This window comes from Carlito syrichta, unplaced genomic scaffold (assembly GCF_000164805.1).
Source record: "Carlito syrichta isolate Samal-C Ts95f unplaced genomic scaffold, Tarsius_syrichta-2.0.1 Scaffold246948, whole genome shotgun sequence".
NCBI lineage: Eukaryota > Metazoa > Chordata > Mammalia > Primates > Tarsiidae > Carlito > Carlito syrichta.
This window is the reverse complement of record NW_007191044.1, coordinates 52,751-71,741: the sequence shown is the minus strand read 5'-3', so window position 1 is coordinate 71,741 and position 18,991 is coordinate 52,751. Positions and strand designations below refer to the sequence as shown.

The window sequence follows — 18,991 nt, the reverse complement described above, 5'->3', positions numbered from 1 at the left end:
CAGTAGCTGGAACTGCAGGCGCACGCTACCATGCCTGGCTAATTTTTTGATTTATTGTAGAGATGAGGTCTCGCCAAGTTGCCCAGGCGGGTCTCGAACCCACGGGCTCAGGCAATTCACTCACCTCAGCCTCTCAAAGCGCAGGATTACAGGCTGAGCCACCAAGCGCGGCTGAGTTTTGTCTTTCTAGGATGCCCCTTTCTTAGTTCTTTGGTGAGAAAAGCAGAGTTTTGCTGAAACTTTTTTTTTGTTTGTGCCCATTGGCATTTTCAGTTGTTGGCTTCTCCAGTGTCCAGTCTGGGATACATGAAGCAAAGAGAAAACCCAGGGAATTCACTACCCTATCATTCCTCGGGTTCCAAGATCCCTAACCAGTCTGCCTTCTCTCCACGTCTTAGAGTCTTCTTAAGCTTGTTTTATAATTTCCAGGGCTTTTAGTTGATTTAGCAGAAGAAATAGTGGAAAGTATATCTACCTTACCTTTCCAGAACATCACTGCTTTTTGAAGAAGCTGTTCTTCCCTCTTTCTATTTCTGTCTCTATGGGCAGCTGCCCTTAGAATTCAGTGGTGCCAGAATGAAGATTTCGCAGAAGCGTCCCTCACCATTGGTAGGATTTGCATGGCTTTGATTGCTGTCTGGTTCTGCACCTGAGACAATGACTAGAAACCTGAAAAAAGTAATGAGGTTTCAGTCTCAAGACTTTCCCATTCATGCCAGTCATGGTGGCTCTTGTCTGTAATCCCAGCACTTTGGAAGGTGGAGGCAAGAGAATTGCCTGAACCTAGGGGTTCAAGACCAGCCTGAGCAACTTGATGAGACCTTGTCTCTACAATAAAGAAAAGAGTTAGCCAGGCATAGTGGCACAGTCCTGTGGTTCCAGCTACTTGGAAGACTGAGGTGGAAGGATCACCTGAGCCCAGCAGGCAGAGGTTGTGGTGGCCATGAGCGTGCCACTGTGCTCCTGCCTAGGTGACAGACTCCGACTCAAAAAAAAAAGGCTTTCCTATTCATTTCCAAGAAGATATCTTTTTCCTTCCTGATATCTGTGTGCTCTTTTCTCAACCCTGGGGGCTGCCAAAGCATCAATGCAAGTGATCAGATTTTCCACCATTCATGACTGTAATGGAAAGTAGAAGGAATGATAATAACTGGATGGTGGCAGTCAGCTACAAATACTTTCAAGTTGACCTGTGTCTTTTTCAACAGGCTGGTAGTTCCTCTGCTGGCCTTGAGTCATTCACATTTCCTGAGAGCTGGGCAAAGAATGGGGTTGCAGAGAAGCCAGCTCTGAAATTGATCTGATGCAGAACATCCATACACTGAAACTAAAGCAGACCCTAGATATGTGAGTCTTCCCCTCTGAACCAAGTCCATATCCCTTCCATTGTCTTTTTCTTCACTCCCCAGATCATGATGCCTCTTAGTCACCTTCAGAGCCACCAAGAGGCAGGGGGTGTGGCCATAGAGGGTAGTCACTTTGAGACTTCACTATACTTCCCCTTTCACTCTCAGATGCTGCAAGGGTCCTTGAAAAGGGAAGACACAAGGAAACAGGTAAAAACCATTTTGTTCTTTTTTGCATTCAACAAGCAAGTATGGAGCAGCTGCTAAGTGCCGGGCACAATTTCTAGGGTTGGGAACACAGTAGGGACTTCCCTTTCTCTTGCCCATGTTTCAAATTGTAGACAGACTTCTGCCTTTGAGAATCTCCCTTGCCATGCTTGGAGAGTCTTCTGAGAGTGAGACGGGTCATTGGATGCCCGGGAGGAAGAGTGGAGTCAGGGAGGCCAGCTCCAGGGTCCTGCAAGGAGGTCACAGGTCTAGACAGCATGACCTTGTCCTGAACCTTTGTGCCTAAAGACTTTTGTCCCTAGCCTCCACATCACGCCCTGATTTCTCAGCCTTCCAATCCCCAGATCTAGGCTTCACTTCCTATGCTCCAAACACTGCCTGGAGCTCCATGCGGTGAGCTTGCAGCCCTGTTCTGGAAGGGTCCCTCTCCCACTCAGTGCTGGGTTCTCCAGCCAGGTGGTGTGGCTGGTGGGTACTGGCAGAAAGGGCACAATCCAGTCTTTGCCAAAGCCCTTGTTTCCCCTTAGAAAACCCTAAGGGACTCTCAAAGAGCATTGGCCCTACAACCCTGCAGAGTTTTTTTATGGAAAATGCAAGCTAGATCCCATGGCCAGAGAGGTATAGGCAATGGTCTATACTCTGATCCCCATGTCTAGAGATTTATGATGCAATACAGCTTATTAAAAGGTTTGAAAAGTTCTCCAGTAAAGAATATTACTTAACATTTTAACCAAGCTTTTCTCAAGTCGATATGACCTTGAAGACTTTTTTGGTGTGTATAACTGTTAGTACCTGCAGAGCTGATGTCAGCTCTGCCTGGAGAATCTGCCCCAGCTGCAGACCCCTCACCCCCCATCCATGCCCAGGCCAGACCAGCCCCTACACCTGGAAACAGACCCCCTTCCTGCTCTTGGCAAGCAGCTTAGCTTTCCCACACCCAGCACTGGCACAACCCATACAGCCCAAGGAGAAAGGGAGGGGAGCATTGATGTGTGGGAAATGTTGGTGAGGCAGGTGAAGGGGTTCCCGTCTACACTGAGACCGGAGACACACTCTGTTGGCACATCCTGCCAGTCCCTGGGGACCAGAACAGAGGGTTACAATCATGTAAATTGGAACTTAAATTTAACTCTATGTAAATGTCACTCTGTACCAAAATCAAGGGTGGTAGAAGGCAAGTTCATTGCACAGTGATGGGCAGTGGCTGCCCACAGATAGGCTTTGTTTGACTAGCTCTGTGTATTTTTTTTTTTGAGAAAGCAGAACTTATTACGAGAACAGAAAAGCTCCCACAGTGGGAGGGGACCCAAGGGGGTTGCCCACTATGTATTTTTTAAACAAAATTTGGTTTCTCACTTTTCTTAAAACAGTGGTACATCAGATAGTCCTGAGCTTACATTCTACTTGGCAACAACTGGCTGCAGCTGAGACAGCCACCACCTTTAGACAAGTCATGACCTTTTTCCCCCACTTGGTTGATTGGTTTTCTACCCGGCCTGGGGCATCTGAGTGGGACCCTTGGCCCACATTCTTTTTTTTTTGTTTTAAATTTTGAGTTGGAGTCTCACTCTGTCACCCAGGCTGGAGTGCAGTGGCACACTCATGGCCACCCCAGCATTGACCCGCTGAGCTCCAGCGATCCTTCCGCCTCAGCCTTCCAAGTAGCCAGAACTGTAGGTGTGCGATGCCACGCCCTGCTAATTTTTGATTTATTGTGGAGACAAGACCTTGCCAAGTCGCCCAGGCTGGTCTTGAACTCACGGGCTCAGGCAGTCCATTTGCCTTGGCCTCCCAAAGTGCTGGGATTATAGGCTCCGCCACCAAGCCCAGCCACGGACCACATTCTTCTAACACTTTCCAGGCTCTTCTAAGTACTTTTCTGGTGCCATACTTTGTTTTTGGTTTTGTAATTCTTTTTCCTGGTCTTTCAAACTAAGATATGACTGTGTCAGTCCCTGTGTAAAACCCTTCATTACTAGCTTCAGTGAGAGCTCTAAGTTCCCCAGTGCCTGGCATTCAAGCCTCTCGATGGTCTGCTGCCACTTAAAGCCTGAGCGTGGGGAAGGAAGTTTGTATAACTACAGATGGCTGGATGGACAGATCAAGGAAAGCAAGTCGGCAGGCGGGAAGAAAGGACAGCGTTCTGGGGAGAAAGAGAGGCTGCCCCCCAAGGCTCTCTGACTGAAGGAGAGGCATGGCATACCCAGAGAAAACTCCGAGAGCATCCTGAATCCCACATCCTCACAGTGCAGCCAGACGTGGTTTTATCAGGATGGGGGAAAGGGTGGGAGCTCAGTGTGTGAGCCAGAACAGCCACCGGGAAGAAGTAAGCAACCAGATGGCTCACAGACAAACTCTTCCCGGCTCAGGGTCCTGCCTAGACACAACACCATGCGTCTCCTCGGCCCCTGGCTCCTGCTCCTGGGTAAGGACTGTGACCTAGGCTGGCACTTGGGTTCTGGGATGTCAGTGGGTACTGGAGGAGGAGGAAAGACCTGGGGCAGAGAAGAGTGGATGGGGCAGGGTGGGGGCAGACGGTGTGTGTGTGTGTGTGTGTGTGTGTGTGTGTGTGTGTGTGTGTGTGTGTGTGTGTGTGTGTTTCTCTCTCTTTTTTGAGTTGGAGTCTCACTCTGTCACCCAGGCTGGAGGGCAGTGGCATGCTCACGGCCACTGCAGCCTTGACCTGCTAGGCTCAGGTGATCCTTCCGCCTCAGCCTTCCAAGTAGTTGGAACTACAGGTGTGCGCCACCACGCCAAGCTAACTTTTTGTAGAGACGAGGTCTTGCCAAGTTGCCCAGGCTGGTCTTGAACCCCTGAGCTCAGGCAATCCTCTCACCTCAGCCTCCCAAAGTGCTGGGATTACAGACTTGAGCTATTGCACCTGGCCTGTTTCTCTCTGTGTGTCCTGTTCTCCTTGTGTATCTCCCTGTCTCTCCCTTTATCATCAGAACGAATTATTTATTCCTTTGAAAATTCTCATGTCCCCTCAATAATGCTTTCTTATCATTGTGGTGAGTTCCAGAATACTTGGCTTTCTCTGACTCAAATAAATGGACCTTCAAGCACCCTCCAACCCTCTACGCCTGGGAGGGGGCCTGCATCTGGATTCCCTGCTTCTATAAAATCCCAAGGCCGAAAGAGCTCCTGGAAAGCTACACCCTGTACCACAATGCTGCCTATAATGATACAACCAAGAACTACAGTGGGACCATCCTCATTACCAACACAAAGCCCGGGGAGTCTCCTTCTCAGCAGGGAAGGGTACGATTCCTGGGGAACAAGAATAATAACTGCACCCTGAGTATCCACCCAGTGCAAGCTCAAGACAGCGGTCAGCTGGGGCTGAGGATGATGACAAAGAATGACAAATGGATGGAGAATATACACCTCAATGTCTCTAGTAAGGCCTTGGGGGACGGGTCCTCTGCTTTGGACAGGGACAAGGAGGGAAGCAGGAAATACCTGACTCCTGGAACAAGGGTCACAAGCCAAGTTGCCCAAAGAGGTCAGGCAGGGGGTGTGAGCAGGTGACTCGGCAGCACAAGGTGGGGCTGTGGCAAACGACAGCATGAGCACTTATTCTCCCTTGGCTGTTCCACCTGCCCCTCGGCTGTCCTGGCTCCTGCCCATTCTGGAATTTGGGTTCCAGGTTGCCAAATCTGATTTTTCAAGAGAAGATGTGGATTTTCAAGTGAAATCTCCCTATATGTTCATGCTGGTGACTGATTCTAATGAACCCTTCAAGGCTAGATGACATGCATGCAAGGACTGGATATGACCTGTTCAACACAGGTCTGGGGCCTCTGCCCTAGGGAGGGCGGTCACTCCATTCCACAGCTGGCTTCCTTGGTGGGCAGTTCTAAGAGAGATGCTGCTTTAGGCCCTGCTGTCTGAAGGGTGACCCAGCCTAGGGGAGAGCTGAGACTTGTCACACACAGACCTAACTTACTCACTAAGGGAATGCAGTGCTTGGATGTCTCCAAGGCCAAGGCCACTCAACAAACACAAGTTTGTCATCAAAGCTAAAAAAATTCACATTGAATTAAACTGGTAAAATTCACGTGGGATGGTAGGAGGAACAATCTTGCAAACATTTTGGAAACAAACCTCCAGAAGCGAGAATGAAGTCTAGAATACAATTCCCAAGGAGGTTTAGTGTTGTCAAGGCCTTTTAGAGGTATTCTGGCTGAGCAAAAGTGACTCAAAGTGCAGAAAAACAGGACTGGAGAGGGGTGGGACGGACCGGCAAAGGGTACCTGATGAGTTTTCAGGACAGGCCATCTGAAGCCTGGTGTACACACCTGTACGTGGTGCCCCAGGCTCCAGCATGGGCTCTACTCTTTTGCAGAAAGGCCTTTTCCACCTCACATCTACCTCCCTTCAGAAATCTGGGAGTCCCGGGAAGTCACTCTGATCTGCCTACTGAATTTCACCTGCTTTGGGTACCAGATCCAATTGCAGTGGTCCCTGGAGGGGAATCCTGTCACCTTGACCTCCCTTTCCACTGAGAACGTCTTCACCCGGAGTGAGCTCAAGTTCCAGCCGCAGTGGAGCCACCACGGGAAGAACCTGACCTGCAGGCTCTGGAGTGATGTGGACGAGCGGGTGCTCTCTGAGGAAACGGTGCAGCTGGACATAAAGCGTGAGTCTCCCGATGTCCCATGGGAAGGATGAGGTCCTGTAACCTTCTCCTTGGCCCCATCGTGGGCACACGCTGAGGGCGAGAGGACCTTACACAAAGGGAGGCATAAGCAATCGGAGGTTGCCTGCAGCTGAGAGTGGCCCAGGCAGAGCTGCGTTCCCTCTTCCACCTCCCTCTTGTCAGTCCTGTGTTTCAGGAAACACATTCCTTTTAGCCTCTTCTTTGGCCTAATAGAATGAAATAACCTTTCCTCAAGTCATGACATGATCTTGGGACTATCTTGTTAGGTTTCTTCGTCCCTCCTTGGAAGGAAATTTTTTTCATAGCATTATTTTGTGCCTCATTCATTCATTCAATAACTATTTACTGTGAACCTACCAGATGCCAGGCCTTGTTATGGCTGCCAGCTGGGGGCTGCGGGTCAGGGGATACAGCAATAAACATATTTATTGCCCCACACGGAGCTAGCATTGCAATGGGGAAGACAAACAATAAAAGGACAAAGAAATACAGAACTAGCCAGGTGTGGCTCCACCAGGTGATACAGCAAGACCCTATCTCAAAAGAAAAGAAATCTTGAACACTATTGTAGGCAGTGATATGTACATTAAGAAAAAATTAAGCAGGGCTAGGATGGGGGAGTGATGGAGACCTCTCTGAGGAAGGTGAACACTTAAACTAACTTGATTGGAGGGTGGGGTCGGGCAGGCACATCTTTTTGAGAAGAAGATTCCAGGGAGAGGAAAGAACAAGAAAAAAGCCCTTGAGATGGGATCTGGAAGCAGGAGGGCAGAGAGGCTGAAGGAGCGCCGAGTGGGAGGAGAAGCAGGTGAGGGAGCGGATTCTGGATTCCAAGGGTTTGGGATTTTATTCAAAGTGTGGAATCTACTGAATGGCTTCAAGCAAGCATCGACAAGGTCTGACTGATGGTATTAGAAATCCTGCTGGCTGCTGGTGGAGACCAGCCAGTAGGGGAAGTGGGAAGGGGGAAGCCGAGAGCTGACTTAGGAGGCTGTGACAGGCATGTGGGTGAGGGAGTAGCAGGTCACTACCACTTCTCACACGTTCCCTCCTCTGAGAATTCCCTGTCCCCTCCCCTGCTGTCCCTCTGCTCCAGACTCCCCGAAGTTGGACATCGAGGTCAGTCCCAGGGAAGCCACTGTAATGGAGGGGGAGTCTGTGACAATGTCTTGCGAGATCACCAGCAGCAACCCAGAGTACCAGACAACATCCTGGCTTAAGGATGGGCTCCCACTGCGAGAGAAGACGCTCACGCTAACTCTGTCTCCAGTGGACAAGGAGATGAGTGGGAAGTACCGCTGTGAAGCCTCCAATGATGTGGGCAGAGGAACGTCGAAAGAAGTGACTCTCGAAGTGTGGTGTGAGCCGCCTAGGAGTTGGGGGGGCGGGTGAGGATGTAGCAGGGGGGGACCCAAGGCCCTCATGAGGTGAGCAGTGGGGGCTCTCGTGGCCATTTACACTGGTTGGAGGGTTCTCACCTCCCCACCTGATTCTGACCCTTCTTCCAGATGCTCCGAAACCATCCAGGGTTCAGATCCTCTCGTCACCAGTTCTCGAGGGAAATAAAGTAGAGCTGATTTGTACATCACTGGCCAATCCTCCGCCCACAAATTACACATGGTATCACAATGGGAAAGATGTGCTGGGAAGGACAGAAAAGGAATTCTGGATTCCAGATGTCCTTCCCTGGCATGCTGGGAATTATTCCTGCTTGGCACAAAACATTCATGGTATTGGAAAGATTGGTCCGGAAGCTGAGCTGGATGTTCAGTGTGAGTAGTCACAGAGTCTCTGGTTCTAGGGAAAGAAGATGGAAGTGGGGAGAGGAAAGCCAGATGGGCACAGGGAACTTATGAGTCCCAGATGAAGAGCAGGCAGAAGCCAGGGTCTCCTGACTTGTAAGCTTCTGGGGGCAGAGGCTTTGTTGTTGTCCACAGATGTATTCCCAGCACCTTGCAGGGCCTGGCTCATGGGAGATTCTCAGGAGAAGCTTGTTGAATGAATGAACTGCAAGATGCGAGGGCTCCATGAGGGACACAGAGACACAGCGTTGCTAGGCAGTGGTTGCATCCCAGAAGAGGTCCTGACATTTTCTAAAACTGGGGCAAAATACCTCATTACCTCTCCATTGTTACTGAGTAGAGCCCAGGACAAAGAGAACCCAAAGGATTGATCCTTGGATCCTGAGATGTCATATGTGCTGACAGAGATGCCCAAACCCTAAACATCTAGACAGCTGGATATATAATAACAGCAGCAGCAACATTTACTAAGTGTTTACTACATGCCACACTCTGCTCTAAGGGCACCATCTCATTCCATCCTTGCTAACAACTCCACAAGTTTAGATACTCTCAGGACCCTGTTTGACAGGAGTAAACTGAGTTCCTGAAGCCCATGATCACACAGCTCTAAGTGAAAGGGTTTGGCAGTTTGGCTCTGGTGCTGTGCCCTCAACCGCTGTACCATCCTGCTTCAAGCCACAGCCAAGCCAAATAGCTAGGCCAGGGTCTCTATCCCCACACAGATGCAAGAGGGAAGCACAAATCTTCCTTTGATTAATTTAGGAAACGCGTGAATGTAGGGGATAAGTAATGGAGAGAGAGAAAGAGGAAGGAAAAGGTATTATGACCAGCTGGCTTTTCTTTACTCACCTCTCTGGTTTTCTCCCAGATTCCCCCAAGAGTGTGACTACGGTGATTCAAAACCCCACACCGATTCGAGAAGGGGACAGTGTGACCCTTTCCTGTAACTACAATTCCAGTAACCCTAGAGTTACCCGGTACGAATGGAGCCCCAAAGGCTCCTGGAATGAGCCATCACCTGGGGTGCTGATGATCCAGAAAATTGACTGGGACATCAAAACAATCACCTGTGCAGCCTGTAACAACTGGTGCTCGTGGGCTTCTCCTGTCAACCTGAATGTCCAGTGTGAGTCCCCTGACTGGGCAGGGAATCTGGGAGGTGGCCCAGTTGGGACGTGTGGTTAGTCAGGTGAGGAGACTGGAGGCGGGACCAGAGTCTTTGATAGAATTGAGGGAAGACAACCAAGCCTGAGGGCCAAGGGGAGGGACAGCCCTGGGGACAGCAAGAGTGAAAGGGAACTGAGAGGTCAGCCTGAGGCCCTTGCCCTCCAGATGCTCCCAGAGACGTAAGGATCCTGAAGATCAGTCCCCATTCCGAGATTCGCTCTGGGGACCGGGTCCTTCTTCAGTGTGACTTCTCAAGCAGCCACCCTGGAGAAGTCCACTTCTTCTGGAAGAGAAATGGGAGCCTTCTGGGGGCAGGAAAAGAACTGCGCTTTGACTCCGTCACCCCAGAAGACGCTGGACATTACAGCTGTTCGGTCAACAACTCCATAGGGCAGACTGCGTCTCAGGTCTGGATGCTCCAAGTGCTGTGTGAGTGGCCGGGGAAGGAGGCTGGGAGCAGAGAAGAGCAGGGGACCGGCTGCCTGGTCTTGAATTCGCTTCCCCCTACAGATGCACCTAGGAGGCTGCGTGTGTCCATGAACCCAGGGGATAGAATAATGGAGGGGAAGAAAGCAGCCCTGACCTGTGAGAGTGATGCCAACCCTCCCGTCTCCCAGTACAACTGGTTTGACTGGAATAACCAAAACCTCCACCATGGTGGCCAGACGCTGAGATTGGAGCCAGTGAAGGTCCAGCACTCAGGCGCCTACCGGTGCCAGGGCACCAACTGGCTGGGCATGGGCGAGTCGCCCCCCAGTACCCTCACTGTCTACTGTAAGAGCCCCTTCCTGCTCCTTCTCAGGCCCCTCTCTGGCCCTAGCTGCTCCTGTGGCTCCCCTGAAAGCCTGTGCCTTCCAGACCCCCTGACGCCTTCTGCCTCACTTTCTCCCTCCCTTTCCAGTCTACACGCCCTGCTCCAGGCCGCCTGCCACTGCTGCTGGAGGGGTCACCCTGTCTAGCTTCACTGGCCTGTCTTTTTCTACCTCTCCTTCAGTGTCTCCTGATTCTCTCAAGGATTCCTTCTCAGGCTGTCCCCACTTTCAAGATGTCCTGAGCCCCTGCTGGGTCCCTCTTTCTGTCTCTATCTGCCTACTGTTTCCTTCTCTTACCCTAGATAGGTTCCTATTTTTATCTTTATGATTTTAGTGGTTTTTAGACAGATAACAAGCACATGGCAAAAAAAAAATTTTTAAGCACAAAAAAATAAATAATGGAAAGATAGACACCTCTCACACAATCCCTGAGGACTCTAGTTCTCCCACCAAAGGACCCCACTGTGCACAGCTGTCCCATCTGCTTTCAGTGGTATTCTGCAATGCACAACACACAGATGGAGGTCTATGTTCACACACCCTTCTTTATAACACAGATGGCTGCAGAGCTCACATTTTGCTCTGGACTTTTCTTTTTTTTCCATGAAATAACACCATTTGGAGATTGTTCTGTATATACAGAGTGTCTAACAAGTTTGGACACAGAGAACGTGTTTAATTTATTTATTGTACTTTTTCAGACTAATGATTGGAGCCATGGCTTCAAATTTAGAGAACCATCATCTGCAAAGCCTGAGGCTAAAGAAAAACACCCTGAGCATGTTATCTGAAAATGTTAACGGACACGTTGTATAAAACCACTGTTCTCTGAGTATCCACTTTCCTGACACCCTGAGACCTGCCTCTTTTTCTTCCTAAGCAGAGGTCCAGAAGTCTGCACTGAGTCCCCAAGTACAAATGTTACACACCTTCCCCACCCAGTTCTCCTTCAGAGCAGAGGTTTGCAGCCTCTTGCTTTGGGCCTGCCTGCAGGGATAGTTGCAGGTAAATTCCCATTTGGACATTCTGAGTCAAAGACAGGTGCATTTTAAGTTCTGATTGTATAGGCAAACTGCCCTGAAGAGTTACACCATTTGTGAGGGTGAGGGTCACAGGCTCCCGGATTGCCATGTCTAGGGGGAGAACCTGAGCTCCTCAGGAGAAAGAACTAGCCCTTTCTTCCTCAGGAGAGGTCCAGAAGGCAGGTGGTAGCATCACCCTTTTTCTCTGCATCACTCTCCCATGTGTGAAGGAGATGTGTAAGTGAGGACATGGCTGACTGCAGACAGAAGTCCAGGAGGCCTTCCAGGCAAGTGTGCAGGGCAGAGGTGGCCCTTTATCTGACTGAGGCCATGCCTTTCCCCACCAGATAGCCCAGAGACAATCGGCAGGAGAGCAGCCCTGGGAATCGGAATCTGCCTGGCTGTCCTCATCCTGGCAGTCTGGGGGCTCAAGCTCCAGCGAAGGTGAGCTCTTCCCACTGACTACCTCCTCTACTCTCCCCTGGCTGATGTCCGTTTGCAGTTCCTCAAGCCTGAAGCCTCCAACTTGAGTTCTTGAGGTCCTGTTCCCATTCCCTTGATCCTTGTGGCTGTGCCTTAATTTTTTAGCTGGAAGAGGACTCAGAGCCAGCAGGGGCTTCAGGAGAATTCCAGTGGTCAGAGCTTCTTTGTGAGAAATAACAAGGTAGGAATGGAGAAAGATGGACTGCAGGACAGACCTTGAAGTCCAGTGAAGAAACGAGGTGATGGAGGGTGACAAAGCATCCTCTGGGGAGATCTGGCTGTCGGAGACCAGGGGAAGGGAGTGAGATTGGGGGAAAGAGTGGTCGGAGCTTCAACCCTCTCTCTCTCAGGTGAGAAGGGCTCCACTCTCTGAAGGCCCCCACTCCCTGGGATGCTACAACCCAGTGATGGAAGATGCCATTAGCTATGCTGCCTTACGCTTTCCCGAGACTGACACACCACGAACTGGGTACTGAGGGAACTGGGAGTGACTCCTGCGCCCCAGGAGGGATTTGGGAGGAAAGGGGATTTGGGAGGAAAGGGGATTTGGGAGGAAAAGGGACTGTCTCCAGAAGTGGACCTCTTTCTTCAAGCCAGGAGATTGTACACCCAGAGTCAGACTTTATCATGAAGGTCAAGTCCTTATGTTATGTATCTACACATTCCTTGGGCACTCATTTTCCTTAGTTCCTACTGTGAGACAGCGAGTTATTTATCTATAAGGGGCTTAGGTTGCAGTGCTGCTGGGGGAGCTGGGAAAAAGAGGAGAGTTCATGGGAAATGCTTTATTTGTGGTCTCTATCTGCCCTCCCTCCTCCTCAGAGATGCGGAAACCTCAGAGATGCAGGGAGCTCCCCCAAACGGCGACAACACTGTCACTTATTCGACGGTGCAGAAGCGTCGAGTGGTAAGAGGGTAGGACTGTGACAGACTGGGGAGGAAGAAGCCTGGGCTCAGCTATGAGTCCCACATGGGGAGGGCTTGGGCAGCAAAGGCTGGGCATTGGTTGGGGAATGTTGCTCACACCGAGGTGGTCAAAGCCAAAGCAGGTACCCCCGTCTTAGATGCTGTCCACAGTCAGTTTCTGGACAAGATGACACCCACTTGGGTTTCTGAACCTCAGGAAAAAGGCAGTGGGAGGCCAGAGACTGTGAGGCCAAGCTTACCAACATGTGGCTTTCTCAGGGCGACTATGAGAACGTGGCTCCGAATATTCCAGAAGACGAGGGGATTCATTACTCGGAGCTGATTCAGTTTGGGGTTGGGGAGCGGCCTCGGGCCCAGGAAGACGTGGAATATGTGACCCTCAAGCACTGAGAAGCTGAGCCAGCTGTGGTAGATTTGCCAGCGAAGCGGTGGCCAGGGAAGTCCCAGAGCTTGCCCAGTCACTGCTGCCCCACCCCAGCTAGCTGCCCCTATCCACCCTCCCAAGCCCTTCCTCCTCCTGGTTATGCCCCTGCTGGGACCAGCTTGTCATCATTTTCTTCATTCCTTCCCCACCCCTTTGATCCCCTTCCTCTGCTCTGACATCCCTGCTCACTGAGCTTATGCCCAATGTATGCCTCTGGGGGAAGCCCCAAAAAGGACAGACATGAGGAAGAAACAGGTGGTCCTGAGCTGGAATCTCTACCAGAGCCACATCTGCACGGAAGCGAGGCATTCTGTGGAGAGGATTAAGCTACAGTGGCTCCAAGCCTCAGGGTCTCATGGTCTGAGACAGACATCCTGGTGTGGGTAATCATGTAATGGACACAGTGCTGCACAATAAAGATGGCTCAGATGCCACTTCAAAGAGCCAGTGAACTCTTTCCAGTTTGTGGAGTCAGCGTGGGGATGCAAAGATGACGATCATAGGGCTTGGGGAGAAGGAAAAGGAGTTACAGTAGTTTTGTGATCAAATACACAGAATAGAAAGTCATTTGTATTGCTAGGAAAAGTGTACTGGCTTTGCAGACAGACAAGCATGGGACTGAATCTTGATTCTTCTACTTAAATAGTCCTGTAATCTTGGGCAGAGCCCACCAACTTGCCTGAGCCCCAGTTTCTTCATCTGTAAAATGGAGATGACACTACCTACCATGCAAGTGGTTGAAGGTAGGAAGAGAGGCATAGTCTTACATGTGCTGGAGTCACAGTATAAGATGCCTAGGACAAGCCGGGCTCGGTGGCTCAGCCTGTAATCCCGCGCCTTGGGAGGCTGAGGTGAGTGGATGGCCTGAGCCTGCGGGTTCGAAACCCGCCTGGGCAACTTGGTGAGACCTCGTCTCTACAATAAATCAAAAAATCAGCCGGGCATGGTAGCGCGCGCCTGTAGTTCCAGCTACTTGGAAGGCTGAGGTGGAAGGATCGCCGGAGCCCAGCAGGTCGAGGCTGTGGTGGCGGGGAGCGGCCACAGGACTCCAGTCTGGGTGACAGAGTGAGACTCCAACCCCACCCCCCCCAAAAAAAAGATGCCTAGGACAGAAACCAAAAGTCCCTAAGAAAACAAATTCCCATATTTTATTTGCATTTATCAAAAATGTAAAAAGGGGGAGCCGATTGGATCCTCACAGCTATTTTCAAAAGTGAACCTACCCACACCCCACAGCTGCTAAGAACGACTCAAAGGCAGCTGCCCCGAGAAACCTCACAGTTTATCTGTCATTCACTGTCCTCCCCACCAGTTCCCTATTATGCTCGCTCATTCAGACTTTCTAGTTAGATGTTTCCGGCTCTCCCACTGCTTCTCAGATTTGATCTCTCTTCTCCCAGAGGGCTAAGGCCTGTTCTCCTCAGAGAGCAGGGATGTGTGATGAACGCATCACCAAGGTGATAAACGACGATTCCTGGCACGTGGCAGGTGCCCCTTCCTTTCCCATCTCTGCTCAGTTTCCCGGTGGTAACTCTTGGAATTATGGCAGAATAAGTCACTTCTCTCCCCATCAATCCACTTTGTCCCCAGTTTGATTCCTTGCGAGCACCATTCACTTATTTTGGAGGAAGGTGAGACTTTGGGAACTGTCTGAATGAAAGGGGGAGGGCCTTAGGATTTCCGTACCTCAAATGAAGTCCAGTGTCATTCAACTACTCCTCTGTTAATTCAGCACACATTTACTGAGCACCTGGTAATGCATCTAGCACAGAGCTAGTTGTTGGGGTACAAAAAAGATAAGACACAGTACCAATCTTGGGGTACTGTCTAGTCCTAGTCTAGTCTAGGGTCCCCAACGGCTTTCAGGGCAGGATCCCCTCAAGGGAGCTGAAGGCAGCCCTGAGTCTGATGGGGCTGACTCAGGCTCCCTGGCAACCATCGGGTGCCTTCCCATTCTGTCCCTGAGTCCAGCTGCTGACATTAACCTACTTCATGATTGACTGACCGCGAGATGTGGCCGTCAATAGGCACTGCTGAGGCGTGAAGAACAGATGGCCAGGACTCTTGGAGGCCAGGGACTCCAGGACAAGGGTAGCCCTCCACCACCCCGTGTCTCACTATCCTCCCGGGGCCCAGACAACTGACCATTCATTCAGCTGCTCGAGCACCTACTATGCAAGATGCAGTAGCCAAAGTGGACAAATCTGTTCTCATAAGCCCAACATTCTAGCAGAGGAGCCCGTAAATACGATGTCATGGCGTCATGAATACACACGATGAAAGACAAATGCAGAGGGAGGAGGGGCCAGATTGGATCAAAGAAGGCCCTTGGAGCAGGTGACATTGGGCAGAGAGCCAACTGCCAGATGGATGGGCCCAAAGCAGAGAAGACCTGGAAGACCCCATGTCTTCCCCAGAGCTTTACTCTTCTCCCAGACACTTGGCACAAACGGTGAAATGGCACTCCTTTTGGTTTTTCCTCAGTTCTGTCCGTTTCTCAGGGTTTCCCAAAGACAAAACACAGAACAGTAGGTGGAAAGATCTTCTGCATTCCCAGTGGGGTGCCATATCACATATACAGCCCTTGGAAAAGAGGCAAGCACGGACCAATTTAGTAACTCTGAGGTATAAAAAGGAAATGAGATAATGTCCTCAGAAGGCCTTGGTGGTATGCTGAGTCCCGTGCTGCCCCCGCCGGAAGTCTGGTGAGACGAGCTTCGAAGAGGCCACTCAGGGAGAAGTTTATTATGGATGACCTGGAATTTGGAAGGGTTAAGTGGCTGGTGACCAATATACACCCGAGAAAACTGAGATGAGAGAATGTGTTGTCCTTCTAAGGAAGCAAAGACAAAAACAGAGAGACAAAGACACAGGCACAGTCAGAGATAGACAGAGAATCACAGACTTTGAGGCTTTCTTTTTCATTGGCAGATGTGGGCCCTATCTTTAAAAAAGTGACCCCAATGGGGAGGTGAAGATTCAGCTGGATTCCCAGAGCTGAGAGGAGGAAGCTAAGCAGCCGTCTGGGGATCATGTCACCTGTGCTTCTGCGAGTGCTGCCAGGGCATTCTCCAAATGCCCCTTGGGGAGTCGGCTTGGCCATCCGTCCTGCCCTGAGAGAGGCAGAGTGAGACCACAGCCTGGTGACTCCAGTGCTTGCCAAAGGAGACTTTGCTTGTCCCTTCTTTTCCTCTTCCCTATCCTTCAGTCAACCCTGGAAAGGCCAGAAACGACCATCATGGGGCTAGAGGGAAAGTAGAGGAGGGGTCCCCTCCTCCCAAACACCTACCCACAACCAATGAGAGCAAAAGAGGGCAGAGGCTGCACGCTGGCATGATTACCTTGTTATCTCACATACCCACTGCCACATGGCTATGGTTTGGGGGACTGCAGGCATTGAAATGCTTGTTGGTGTCCAGGAGCAAGCCAATAGGCTGGGGCCTGCCCACAAGTCATCCAGGAGTCAGGAAGACAGAGCCCCCAGCCCAGGTTTGGAGAAGTGGCAGGGGAAGGGAGGGATTAACGCTGGGGGGCTGGCTGTACACATGAACTCTGCTCCTTCAAGGCACTATGCACCCCATACCCCACCCAACCTCCCTAGATGCTTCTGTGTTCTCCTCACTTCTTCAGTGGGGCCTCAGATCAAGCCGGGATGCCCCATTAGCTGCTCACCCAAGCTGCCAGCGCCTCAGGCTAATGGCCCTGCCACCCCGCCCTTCGCTCCCTTCCGGCTCACTGCCCATTCTAGGTATCCTCCATCAGCCCAGTGAGGGGTACTCTGAGCCTCAGAGACATCTGGCGGCACCGAGGTGAGTCCCTCTTTCTGGGGTTCCTCTCTTCACTAACAACTCTTCCTCAGACCCCTAGACTAGACCCCTAGTGCCCCCTGGGGCCTGCTAAGGTCATCCTTGACACTGATGGGACCCAGCTCATCCTGGGACTCTCCCCTGGGGACCTTCTTTGCCTGATCCTGGCTCGACCCCCATCTTATCCAAACCCGACGCTCTTCACCTCCCTGCAGGCTCCACTGTGGGGGAGCAGCTCTTTCCTGGCCAGGGAACTGTGGGGACAGAAGTGAACTGGAGTCTAACTTCCACTCCAAGAAGAACACATACTGTCAGTGCTGAATTCTCTCTACCCCTTCTTTCCCCCAGAGTCTCAGAAATCCAGAGGCCGCCCTTCTTCCGGGATCTGCACACCTGTGTTCTATGGTCTCCTGTTGCCCCCAAATGCTCTCTTCATTTTAAGAGATAATACAGTGGAAAGAAAGCAAAGGACTGAGGACTACAGGCCTGGCTTCTCATCCAGGCTCTTCTGCTCCCCGTTTGCCTCCTCCTTAGTGGACTTCCGTTTCCTCAGTGATCTCACTAGATGACTTCTGATCCTCCAAGCAGTGCGGGAACCAGTGTGTGATTCTAGGAGGCCCTTCTCCCTGGGGCCTGGGGATCTGAGGGCAGGGAGCAAGCTCAGTTCACACAGGAGGTGTGGAGGCGAGCACCCGGCTCCATGGAACTGCCCCCACAGCTCTCCTTTGCCCTCTATGTGGCCGCCTTTGTGCTGGGTTTCCCTCTCAATGCTCTGGCCATCCGAGGGGCCGCGGCCCACGCCCGCCTCCGCCTCACTCCTAGCCTGGTCTATGCTCTCCACCTGGGTTTCTCTGACCTCCTGCTGACAGTCTCTCTGCCCCTGAAGGCGGTGGAGGCCCTAGGCTCAGGAGCCTGGCCCCTGCCAACCCCGCTCTGTCCTGCCTTTGCTGTGGCCCACTTCGCTCCTCTCTATGCAGGTGGGGTCTTCCTGGCCGCCTTGAGTGCGGGCCGCTACCTAGGAGCGGCCTTCCCCTTGGGTTACCAAGCCGTTCGGAGGCCACGCTATTCCTGGGGGGTATGTGTGGCCATATGGGCCCTTGTCCTCTGTCACCTGGGGCTGGTGTGTGGTTTAGAGGCTCCGGGAGGCTGGCTGGATAACACCACCAGCTCCCTGGGCATCAACACACCAGTTAATGGCTCTCCAGTCTGCCTTGAGGCCTGGGACCCAGCCTCAGCTGGCCCAGCCCGTCTCAGTCTCTCTCTTCTGCTCTTCTTTCTGCCCCTGGCCATCACAGCCTTTTCCTATGTGGGCTGCCTCCGGGCACTGGCCCACTCAGGCTTGAGCCACAGACGGAAGCTGAGGGCAGCCTGGGTGGCTGGTGGAGCCCTGCTCACACTGCTGCTCTGCTTAGGACCCTACAATGCCTCCAATGTGGCTGGCTTCCTGAACCCCGAAATGGGAGGTCACTGGCGGAAGCTGGGGCTCATCACAGGTGCCTGGAGTGTGGTGCTCAACCCATTGGTGACAGGATACTTGGGAAGAGGTCCTGGTCTGAAGACAGTATGCGCGGCAAGAAAGCAAGGAGGAACATCCCAGAAGTAGCAGCCACTGCTAGGGAGAAAGAGCAGAGGGCAGGACATCCCAGTTGCTTCTCCAGGGCCCCGGTGGGAGCTGCTGCAAAGGAAATGCAGGCCAGCCTTGCTTGGAGGTCTTCCTGGAGCCACTTATGCAAAGAGCTGAGCCTGGTGACACAGCATCCCAGCCGGGAGAGAAGGATGGAGGATGGAGGGAAGGTAAGCTTGCCTCTGCACATCAGCTGCCTCCTTGCCTGTCTCTCCCTCACACACGTCCTCACTTGCCCGCCTGCCAGGGGGCTGTGGGAAGAGGCCTTGTACTCACGGGAAGGAGAGGGAAGTCCGTTTCTAATCCACAAGAAATGCCACTCTGATGATGCACTTTAGGAGCTGCAACTCTGAAATAATTTCTGAGAACATTTTTCTTCTTCTTTATTTCAGTAGCTTTAGGGAATGTAAGTAGTTTCTGGCTACATGGTTGCACTGTATAGTGGCAAAGAAGTCTGGGCTTTAACTGTGGCCACCACCCCCACCTGTGCACACTGTACTCAACAGGTGATATTTTTTGTCCCTCCACCCACTCCCTTCCCCCTTCTGAGTCTCCAGTGTCCATGATATCATTTATTTTCTGGTGTTTTTGGGGTTTTTTTTTTTTTGAGTTGGAGTGTCACTCTGTCACCCAGACTGTAGTGCAGTGGCCGCTCCCGGCCACCACAGCCTCGACCTGCTGGGC

At 51.7% G+C, this 18,991-nt stretch overlaps 2 protein-coding genes across 4 annotated transcripts; both read left to right on the top strand.

Annotated features, from left to right (window-relative positions):
• Positions 1–3,965: 3,965 nt before the first annotated feature.
• Positions 3,966–12,843, top strand: CD22 (CD22 molecule). 3 transcript variants are annotated; one of them, XM_008051934.1, is made up of 13 exons: positions 3,966–3,999; positions 4,591–4,974; positions 5,923–6,216; positions 7,334–7,597; positions 7,746–8,009; positions 8,911–9,168; positions 9,375–9,638; positions 9,720–9,983; positions 11,391–11,487; positions 11,632–11,707; positions 11,877–11,995; positions 12,349–12,433; positions 12,712–12,843. In XM_008051934.1, the coding sequence occupies exons 1-13, from the start codon at positions 3,966–3,968 to the stop codon at positions 12,841–12,843; spliced, it is 2,535 nt and encodes an 844-aa protein (XP_008050125.1). The 3 variants fall into 3 exon arrangements, with proteins under 3 accessions (XP_008050125.1, XP_008050127.1, XP_008050128.1); XM_008051936.1 differs by lacking the exon at positions 7,746–8,009; XM_008051937.1 differs by lacking the exons at positions 7,334–7,597; positions 7,746–8,009.
• A 4,539-nt stretch (positions 12,844–17,382) lies between these two features.
• FFAR1 (free fatty acid receptor 1) lies at positions 17,383–18,291 on the top strand. Its single transcript, XM_008051933.1, has one exon. The coding sequence runs from the start codon at positions 17,384–17,386 to the stop codon at positions 18,284–18,286; it is 903 nt and encodes a 300-aa protein (XP_008050124.1). The 5' UTR covers position 17,383; the 3' UTR covers positions 18,287–18,291.
• The last annotated feature ends 700 nt before the right edge of the window (positions 18,292–18,991 follow it).

Bases quoted from the DNA above. Each gene is read 5' to 3' on its own strand.
- CD22 (XM_008051934.1), top strand. From the start codon at position 3,966: ATGCGTCTCCTCGGCCCCTGGCTCCTGCTCCTGG. The intron at 6,217-7,333 runs GTGAGTCTCCCG...CCTCTGCTCCAG, and splicing joins GGTGCAGCTGGACATAAAGC to ACTCCCCGAAGTTGGACATC. The intron at 9,639-9,719 runs GTGAGTGGCCGG...TTCCCCCTACAG, and splicing joins CTGGATGCTCCAAGTGCTGT to ATGCACCTAGGAGGCTGCGT.
- FFAR1 (XM_008051933.1), top strand. From the start codon at position 17,384: ATGGAACTGCCCCCACAGCTCTCCTTTGCCCTCTATGTGGCCGCCTTT.